The sequence below is a fragment of the Nyctereutes procyonoides genome, unplaced genomic scaffold (genome assembly GCF_905146905.1).
Source record: "Nyctereutes procyonoides isolate TBG_1078 unplaced genomic scaffold, NYPRO_anot_genome, whole genome shotgun sequence".
NCBI lineage: Eukaryota > Metazoa > Chordata > Mammalia > Carnivora > Canidae > Nyctereutes > Nyctereutes procyonoides.
Window position 1 is genome coordinate 11862000 of NW_026575037.1, and position 10940 is coordinate 11872939.

General features: G+C 37.9%; 1 protein-coding gene across 1 annotated transcript; it reads right to left on the minus strand.

Annotated features, from left to right (window-relative positions):
• Positions 1-4317: 4317 nt before the first annotated feature.
• On the minus strand, positions 4318-5232 carry LOC129505970 (ubiquitin thioesterase OTUB1-like). Its single transcript, XM_055319348.1, has one exon. The coding sequence runs from the start codon at positions 5204-5206 to the stop codon at positions 4481-4483; it is 726 nt and encodes a 241-aa protein (XP_055175323.1). The 5' UTR covers positions 5207-5232; the 3' UTR covers positions 4318-4480.
• Between the last annotated feature and the right edge of the window lie 5708 nt (positions 5233-10940).

The following is a 10940-nucleotide window of genomic DNA, read 5'->3' on the forward strand; positions in this document are numbered from 1 at the left end:
TTGAATAAGGACAAATAAAAGAATTAAGTGAACACAAAGCAAATAGAAGCAAGTTTCCTAACTGTTTTACAATTTGCCCACCACCATTATTGCTCTGGTGAAAAGCAAGCATGGGGGAAATTGAAGTGGGGTCACAGGAGAAAAAGTTTGTGTACTTCACCCTTTCTTCTTGGTAATTCTGTGTTTAGGCAATGATTTACAAAGACAAGTGTATCCCCCAGGGAAAAGAATGATCCTTGGCTGTTGTTTGGGCAGATGCACTTATGGACACTTCAGACCTGTACTATTCAAGCACTTAATCCACATGAAATAACGATAGTTCACTCTGTTGAAGCCATTCCAAGCTGGTTAGATATAGAGCATTGTGTTAGGTATCACAGAACTTCAGAGGTTCTCAGGCTTATGATTTCCTCTTTTTTTTCCTTTTTCTTTTCTTCCCCTATTTCTCTCATTCTTTTCTCCCTCCCTTCTTTTCTTTTTTTTCTCCCTTCTTTTCTTCACTTAAAACGACAAAAATTAATTCTCTCACAGTTCTGAAAGCTAGTTATCTGGAATCAAGGTGCATCAGCAGGACCATGTTCCCTCTGAAGCCTGTAGGGGAAAATTCTTCCTTGCTTTTTCCTAGCTTTTGGGGCCTCCCAGAAATCCTTAGTGCTTCTTGGCTTGTGGACTGCATTACTCCCATCTCTCCCTATATTGTCATATTTTCCTCCCTGTGTGTCTTCCCCTGATGTATCCAAATTTTCCTCTTCTCTATTTATTCTGGTAAAGTATACAAAACATAAAATTTATCATTTTAACTATTTTAAGCATATGGTTCAGTGGCATTAAGTGCATTCATATTGTTGCCCAACCATCACCAAACTGATCTCCAGAATTCTTTCCATCTTGCATCACCAAAACTGTACCCCTTAAACATTAATTCCCCATCTCCTCCTTCCTCAGCCCCTGACAGCCATCAGGGGAATCATACAGACCTTTAGCGGCTAGCTTATTTCACTTGCTATAACGTCATTTTATAGTATATGTCAGAATCTCCTTCCCTTTTAAGGCTAAATAATATTCTGTCGCATGTTGTATTAGTTTTCTAGGGCTGCCATTATATAATAGTGCAGGCTGGAGGGTTTAAACAACAGAAATTTATTTTCTCATGGTTCCAGAAGTTAAAAATCCAAGATCAAGGTGTTAGCAGGTTTGAATTCTCCGTGAGGCCCATTTCCTTGACTTTCAGAAGGTCACCTTATCACTATGCCCTCACATAGTTATCTGTCAGTCTGTGTTGTCATTGTGTTCATCTCTTTTCATAAGAACATTAGTTATATGGAATTAGGGCCCATCCATATGAACTCATTTTACCTTAATCACCTCTTTAAAGGTTCTATCCTCATATATATTCCCTTTCACTATTATTCATATAAGGGAAGGGAGAAGAAATATGTGGGAAATATCAGAAAGGGAGACAGAACATGAAGACTTCTAACTCTGGGAAATGAACTAGGGGTGGTGGAAGGGGAGGAGGGCGGGGGATGGGGGTGAATGGGTGACGGGCACTGAGGGGGACACTTGACGGGATGAGCACTGGGTGTTATTCTGTATGTTGGTAAATTGAACACCAATAAAAATTAATTTATTAAAAAAAATAAAGGTTCTATCATATGATCACATTCAGAGGTACTGGGGTGTTAGGATTTAGGATTTTTTTGAGGATGGGGGACACAATTCAGCCCAGAACACCCATGGTAGTGAACAAAACCAGGAAATTAATATTGGTACAATTCTATTAGGTATTTTACAGACCTTGTTCATATTTTGCCAGTTATCCCAGGTATGTCATCTCCTGACTGAGGATCCAAACCAGGATCATATACTGTATTTAGTTGTCTTGTTTCTTCAGTCTCTTTTACTCTGGAACAGTTCCTCAGTCTTTCTGTCTTTTGTGATCTTAACATTTTGAAGAGTACTGTTCGGTTATTTTAGACAATGCCCCTTAATTTGTAGTATGTTTCCCTGTGATTAAATTCAGGTTATGAGTGTTTTTTAAGAATGCCAGAGAAGTGATGTTGTGTCCCTCTCAGGGCATCATATTAGGAGGTATACAGTATTGATTTGATCCATCGATGATGATGTTATCTTTGACTATTTGATAAAGGTGCTATCTGCTAGGCTCGTCCACTGTGTTTTTTCCTTTGTAGTAAATAAATATCTTATGAGGAGAAACTTTGAAACAATTATCTTTTTTCTCATCACACTTGTCTACTAATTTTAACTTCAGTTGATGATTCTTGCCTAACAACTATTACTTTGATGTTTGTTAAATGATAATTTTCTATTTCCAGTATTCCTTCTACATTTATTATTTCTAATCTAATTCAAGGGAGATATTTCTTTTCCCCACCCTTTGTGTATTCATTCAATTACTTATTTATATCTGTGTGGACTCACGGATTTTACTTTTTGAGTTATAAGCCAACATTATAATTATTTATTTTTATGGCCAAATTATTCTGGATTTGGTCACTGGGAGCTCATTTCATTGGCTCCATCATCTTTTTGATATGAGCATTTTTCTCCTTTCATAATTTGAGCATTTCCTAATCCCTGATCCCACAAGATGTTACAAGTTTATCTTATACTTTTCCTCCCCAGGCCTTGAAATGTGACCTTTGTTTGAGGAGCCCTGGTTCCTGTTTTCCAGAGTGGTAGTTTATTTTTTTAATTTAATTTAATTTAATTTAAATTCAACTAATTAACATATAGTGTGTCATTATTTTCAGAGGTAGAGTTTAGTGATTCATCAGTTGTATGTAACACCCAGTGCTCATTACATCACGTGCCCTCCTTAATGCCCATCTCCCCAACCCTTCCCTTCCAGCAACCCTCAGTTTGTTTCCTATAGTTAAGAGTCTCTCCTGGTTTATATTCCTCTCTGATTTCATCTTATTTTATTTTTCCCTCCTTTTCCCTATGATCCTCTCTTTTCCTTTTGTTTGTTTCTTAAATTCCACAAATGAGTGAGATCATATAATTGTCTTTTTCTGATTTATCTGGCTTAGAATAAAACCCTTAGTTCCATCCTTGTCTTTGCAAATGGTAAGATTTCATTTTTGAAGACTAAGTAATATTCCATTGTGTGTATACCTATAAGTATTTGTATATCTATCTACGCATATACATTTGTAACTCCTTGAGCTTATACTGATGCCTCAAATTTCAGTCCAAGTCCACAAGAGTTATTCCAGCTTTCTTCCTTCCCTAATTCACAACCTCTTTCTCTGGCAAAGAGCAACCTAATTCTCATTATCCATAATATATTTGCTGGCTCATCACATACACATAAAGCAGTTTCAGAATAACCTGTAATCTGTGGGAAATAAACCTACTAATTAAAGTACAATATTTGTATTTTTTTCTTTTTTTTTTTCATTCAGTCTTAGAGTATGTAGTCAAAGTTTTCCAAAGTAACTTTGGTTAGTTATTCACCACTACTACCCCTTCGGCGTGGTTATGTTATTAGTAACAGAGTTTGATTCCTCCTACTTTGTACATTGCATTTGGGGTCATTTCTCCAACCATTCATTTTAATTCATAGTTAATTCATAATTCTATTCTTTGAGTATGTGAGATATTAGCATCATTCTAAGTCGAAACCATATATACGTATATATACTTATATATGTAAATTTCTTTATTCAAGAAGTGTCACTCTCCTAATCCCTTCTACCACATTTCCGTTTCCACCAACTAGTATATTTTCTATACTAGAAAATCTTAGTATTTTCTGGTTTATCCTTTCTGTTTTCTTTTTTCATAAATGAGTACATTTATGTATATTTTCTTCTTTTTCTTCTTTTGCACTCAAAATAGCATACTGTAGACACTCTTATGAAGGTTGCTTCTATTGTACTAATGTTATACCCAAAAAATTAGTCTATATTAGTTCATAAATAACTTCCTCATTCTTATTATTTATAGTATAAATATAGTATGCTATGCTATTTATAGTATTGCATTGTGTGGATGTACCATAGTTTATTCAACCACTTTGCTATATTTAAATTATTCCCAATATTGTGCAATTATAAATAATTCTGCAATGAATAATCTTCTTTATGCATATATTTTACACTGCTGAGAATGTATCTTTGAGATAAACTCCTCAAACTTCTAAAAATTGTTTTGGGTCTTTTGCTAGATCAATAGATAAATGCATATATATTTTTATTATGTAATCTTAAATTCTCCTCTAAAAGAATTGTACGAGTTTGTATTCCCACCAACAGTATATGAGAGTATCTGTTTCTTTTTCTTTTTTTTTTTTTCACCACCAGCATCCCCTTTAATAAAATGTGGAAGGTTGCGTGACAGGGAAAGTGGAGGAGGGAGTGAAATATGACCATTTACAACCACAAAAAACTTCTGTACATGTCTAGCGCCCGGCAGAGGGGAGGGCAGACAGGGCAGCAGGAGGCCAGGGCCAGCCCTATTTGTAGAGGATATCGTAGTGTCCAGGCGGGTAGAGAAGGTGCACCTTGGGCTCAGAGCCCTCGGGGAAGATGTGCGGGTTGGTGGTGCCGCCCTCGCCGCGGTCCATGTACTCCACCTGGATGGAGACGCTCAGAGCCTGGGCCAGTGCGATGATGTGAATGTGGTCGCTCTCCTGGCACATGGGCTCCACCTCCTGCTGGCAGAACTCCTTGACTGTCCGCCCGCCCTCGATGAAGTGCTCGAAGAACTTGCTCTCGCGCTGCAGGTAGCCGGAGGTGAGCAGCCGCAGGTACACCACCAGGTAGTCCGAGGTACTCTGGTCGTTGAAGGAGGCCAGCAGGTCAGCTACAGAGGTCTGCTTCTCCACCTGCTCGATCAGGTCCATGAACGTGTTGTGGAAATCCTCGATTGTGAATTCAGTGAAGCCCTGGGACACCAGGTCCTCTTTGCTCTTGGCAGACACAGCCTTAAACCGCTGCAATTCCTTGCTGTCATCCAGCAGCGCCTCCAAGTGGGAGAATCCGAAAGCTCGGTAGAAACAGTTTCCACCAGGCCTGGTCTTGCGGATGTAGGAGTACTTTTTGTGGAGGTCCTTGATCTTCTGTTGATAGATGTTGTCATCCTCAGCATACTCCTTGTACAGGACCGAAAGCTCCAGCCGCTCTGAGACCAGAGGGTTCTGCACAGCAATCTCTTGCTGAATTCGGTCCTGCTGAGCCATGATGGCTTCATCATAAGCAAGACAGTTAACACATGAACTTAGGAAGCCTCTTCTGGGGGCCTCCGACTCCCAGCGTTCAGTCTCAAATGTGCAGTTAAAAGGGGTGTGTGTGCGCTGAATGACTTTTAAGGTCAATCCTTTTCAGTCTCAGCATCCCGGATCCTCATCTGGGCCCTGACCCATCCCTTACACTCCCCTGCAATGGGGCTGTCCCTCCCACCCGAATGACCTACTCGGTCCCTGCGGCCTAACCGCCTAAACGCGGGTGAAAAAGAGAGAGTATCTGTTTCTATGTAGCATCACTAACAAAATATGAAGGGTTTCTTTTGATGTTGTTTGTTTTGTTTGTTTTCTTAATTTTCACTAATAGATAAGAGGAAGTATCTCAATATTATTTAATATGCATTAACTTAATTTTTATGAAGCGTAATTGAGATTGAACATCTTTTCATATGTTTGAGGGCCATTTTAAGTATATTTTTTTGAACTGTCTATTTTACCTATCTTTTTATCAGATTTTTAGGCCTTCTATTCTTAATTTTATGAATTGTTTACATATTATGGATATTAGCTTTTATCTGTGATATGTCTTACAAATATTTTCTTCTGGTTTACCAGTTTCCATAACTTAGGTTACGGTGGCTCTTGCCCTACAATTTCTTTTTTTGTACTCAAATTATCAGAAAGATAGATGGTTTCAAAACTTTGTCCAATGAGATGGTTGAGTTTCCAGCAAAGAGCCTGTGGTAGAGTATAATCACTAATTTTCACATATTTGAATGAATGCTGTGTGAAAGAGGGGTAGACTTATTCTGTGTTTCTCTGAGGTAAAGAATTAGGTTAAATGACTTGAATATAAAGGAAGCAACTTTTGCCACAATGCAGCAAAGGACTGCCTGGTGATGCACACACCTTGCTTTCACAAGTGGCTTATTCTATATCACTAGAAGATTAAACCAAAAGTTCCTGTCACAGTGTATGTTATTCCAAAGGTCAAATATTAGCCTTTGGTACAAAGTGAGATACCAAGTTAAGCTGGAGTAGTGAATCCAAACTGTTGTTAAGGCCAGCATTAGAGGAAATTTAACATGGAGTAACTGAGCCAAGCTAAGGTTGGAAAACCAAGGAAGTCAAGATTTACACAAAGCTAACCAGAATGGATAAACAAGAGAAGAATGTGGCCAGTTTTGAAAATGTAGATTAGTATCCTTAATGATTTTTATGAGTTCTTGCTGCATGTTCAAAGTAAATTTAGTCAGCATAAACCATACCAATGAATACCTTGATTAATTTACATAAATATTTATTGAGTTTGGGCCTTGACACTATCTAGGTGTTCCAAATATAGTAGAACAAAAAAGACATTTTCCTGATTTTACAAGGCACACAGTCTTGGCAGTTGTTCCTTGCCAGCTGTGACTGCTTACTGGAACTTTGTTCTAAGCCAAATTACTTTACCTAGCACATAAGAATATCAAGAAATATCATCTCTCTGAAATTCAGGCAACTTATTTGGCCAGGCTGAACTGAACCAATTATAATATTGCCCATATCTTTCCTTCCATATACTTACAACATTTTATACAATGTAATCATCATGACTGTCATAGGAGAAGTGTTTTTAGTATCCCCATGGTAATTTCAGAGGGACAAATAGAAGTAATAAGGTAGAGAATGGGTGAGTCAGCAAAGGTCCAAAGCAGGACAAAAGACCTAACTAATACTCTCAGAATCTCTACTCAGTGACTAGACCACATAGCATGAAAATTTGGCGTTTTCATGCTTTTTTTTTGCCCTAACAACATACAAAGACCTCCATAAAATAGTAAAAAATTGCTTGAGATGTCAGGCTAAAGTTTACCCTAAATATTTGCTTTTCTCTCAAACCTTGAATCTAAGCTAGTGGACTTCTGCAGTGTGGAATACTTAGATGTCATAGATCCTTTCAACCTCAGAGCTAAAAGGTTCCTTGCAGTCAACCTATCTAAGCTCCCATACTACAATGACCTAGAGAGGTTAGGTCTTCCCACTATCACAGCTGGTTAATGGCTTTTTTTTTGGGGGGGGGATGGGTTTTTTTTAATGTCTTCTACATTGTGGTTCCTGTGTACCTCATCTTCATCTAAGACTATTTCCCTGTTCTCTATACTCTAGCTGGTTTGAACTTCCTTTAATTTCTCATAGATATGATAGTCTTGCCTCTAAGCCTTTGCACATGCTTTCCCCACTGTTTGGCTTAATTCTCCATTATCTTTCCCTGAAGAACTCTCAATTTTCTTTCTGAGCTTATCCCTCAGACTGAATAAAAGCCTTCTATGTTCCCATAGAACCTTTATATCATCTGTGGGAATGCTTATCACATTTGCAGTTACATATTTAATGCTTATTTTCCCCAATAAATTAGTAAGTTATATTTGTCTTATTTCCCACTATTATCTCCATATGCTAGCCCAGCATTTTGGGGGCATAGTGGTTGCTCAATATATATCTACTGGATTAAATGGAAACCAGGACTCAAATTTCATTTTTCTGGTTTCCAGGGTGACACTATTTCACATTATAGTCTTGCCTCCTGACTAAATATTATTTTCCTATGAAGATGTTAGGGGATCAAGTATTTTTTCTGAAGATCATATGATAACTTGTGTTATTTTAAAAGTATCTGATGAAATAAGGATATCTGAAAGGTTAGAGTAACTCAAACTAGATGGATGGAGCCCATTGATAACAATGTCAGCAGGACAATTTTTCAATTTATAGGACAAAAATACACATTTGGTTTGGTCAAAATTCTATATCATGGCAAATTTTATCCTGGATTACCTAGCCAACAGAATCAGCTCATCAGTTCTGGTATTTAATGATGTGATATTTTGCCTTTATAGCTAAGGGTTCTTGTGAATTCAAGAATACTTAGGGAAAGTCAAACAAAGTTTAATTTATTTATAGGCATAACAAATAAGTCAAATATTCTTGCCTAACACTAATAAATGGTTAAGCTAGACAATGAATTTTAAGTAGCATATTTAATATATTTTTCTATTTGTTTTTCAATTATATAGAAATCATAAATGATGTAAATTAATAAGAATATATCTTAGAGATTATTTTTTCATGCATGCATTTTATTTTTTTATGCATGAATTTTAAAGTAGATTGAAACAAGGTCCTGAATAATTAAGTAACTTTGCATATGGTCACATAGATAGTGGTCAAATTATGCTGTTTGTCTTTTGCTTCAAAATGCTACCAGCGTGATGTGCTTGTGTGTGTAGGAATGTGAAGAAGGGCAAAATCTTAAAAAGGGAGTGTAACATTTAGATACATAGACACATACTCATACATGAAAAATAAATAGACAACATCTGTGGCTCCAGAATAACATGGGCCATTTGACTTGTCAGAATAATCAGAGAAAAAGCTAGTGTCATAAATGGTGCTTTGTCACCCATTAGATTCTTTGGGAGAAATGTTCAAGTAACAAAATTGGGAAACATAGTATGTTCAGGTTGGAAATTATGGTGGATTCTGTTTTCCTTAGGGAAAAAAAATCCACTTCATTTCCTTCTGAAATTTTTCTCAAAATGCTCTGATTAACTTGATTCTGCTAGGTTGGAGGCATGGAGAATTTTTATGACTCCCACAGGGAATCTTTCAGCCATACTGACAGTCATTGGCTCTAATCATAATTTAAATAATATTAAATATTTCCAAAAGGATTTTTTCAGGGATTCCAGGACTACATGGATTAGGAATTTGTTTCAACAAGCCCTGGGGTTTACCTTTGATTTACAAACTCTCCCTTCATGGAGAACATAATTCAAGAGTGCTAATAAGATTTCTGAGGGGGTATCAGTCCAAAAGTCAGGATACTCTGTTGATTTATTTTCATAGCACCATAAGCAGATAAACAATACAAATATTTTCAGTGTTGAGGAAGGTAGCATTGTTATTAAATTAGCAAAGATTCCCCTTGTCTCCAGATTTCTGCTATAGACACAAGTAGGACTGTGCTACCTACCCATTGGCCACTTAATTGTTTAACTTTAGGCATTATTTCTAATTGACACTTAAACCTATAAAATTTGCCCTAATCCTTAGAAGCACCATTCTCCCCTCTGTCTGGGCCTCCTGATCCTTCATCTCATTTAGTAAATGACTGCCAAATTCACTGCAGAAGGGCTAGACCAGCACTGTTGAATAGAATCTTCTTTGATGAAGGAAATGTTTTATATCTTTACCATTTTGTATGATAGCCACTAGATCTAGGACTATTGAGCACTTGAAATATAGTGTGACTGAGAAACTGAATTTTTTAAAATTTAAACTTAGTGGTCATGAGGCACCTGAGTGGCTCAGTGGTTGAGCATCTTCCTTTGGCTCAGGGCATTATCCAGAGTCCTGGGATTGAGTCCCACATCGGGGTCCCTGCGAGGAGCCTGCTTCTCCCTCTGCCTGTGTCTCTGCCTCTCTGTGTGTGTCTCTCATGAAAAAATAAATAAAATCTTTATCTCATTGTGGTTTTGATTTGTATTTCCCTGATGGCAAGTGATGCAGAGCATTTTCTCATGTTCGTGTTGGCCATGTCTATGTCTTCCTCTGTGAGATCAAAACCACAGTGAGATACCACCTCACACCAGTGAGAATGGGGAAAATTAACAAGGCAGGAAACCACAAATGTTGGAGAGGATGCGGAGAAAAGGGAACCCTCTTACACTGTTGGTGGGAATGTGAAATGGTGCAGGCACTCTGGAAAACTGTGTGGAGTGAAAAATAGAGCTACCCTACTACCCAGCAATTGCACTGCTGGGGATTTACCCCAAAGATACAGATGCAATGAAACGCCGGGATACCTGCACCCCGATGTTTATAGCAGCAATGTCCACAATAGCCAAACTGTGGAAGGAGCCTCGGTGTCCATCGTAAGATGAATGGATAAAGAAGATGTGGTTTATGTATACGATGGAATATTACTCAGCCATTAGAAATGACAAATACCCACCATTTGCTTCAACGTGGATGGAACTGGAGGGTATTATGCTGAGTGAAATGAGTCAATCGGAAAAGGACAAACATTATATGTTCTCATTCATTTGGGGAATATAAATAATAGTGAAAGGGAATAGAAGGGAAGGGAGAGGAAATGGGTAGGAAATATCAGGGAGGGAGACAGAACATGAAGACTCCTAACTCTGGGAAATGAACTAGGGGTGGTGGAAGGGGACAAGGGCGGGGGGTGGGGATGAATGGGTGACGGGCACTGAGGGGGGCACTTGACGGGATGAGCACTGGGTGTTATTCTGTATGTTGGCAAATTGAACACCAATAAAAAATAAATTTATTATTAAAAATTAAATAAATAAAAATAAATAAATAAATTTAGTGGTCATATTATCAGACAGCACAGAGGCTATGCATGATCACTTCTATCCACATCCCACTGGCCAGAACTCATTCTTATTGTTCCAGCCTAATTGCAAATTATACTGGGAAGTGTAGTCTCCCATGGGCTCAAGAAGAAGAAAACAGAATTGGTAAACATCTAGCAAGCCTATTCCATAGACTGTCCATCTCATCATAAAGGCCTTTTTCACTCTTGTTTTACATACAACACGTACTTACCACTCAAGGCTCCACTCAGTCCCTGCATCTTGCTTAAAGCTCAGAAACCCTGGAGTTGTGCAGTCTTTTCTGTCGGGTCTAGATAGCTTTTCTTAGCTTGGCGGTTGATGAA

What these genes read in the sequence shown, in the direction of transcription:
- LOC129505970 (XM_055319348.1), bottom strand. Translation starts at nt 5,206, where the DNA reads ATGGCTCAGCAGGACCGAATTCAGCAAGAGATTGCTGTGCAGAACCCT.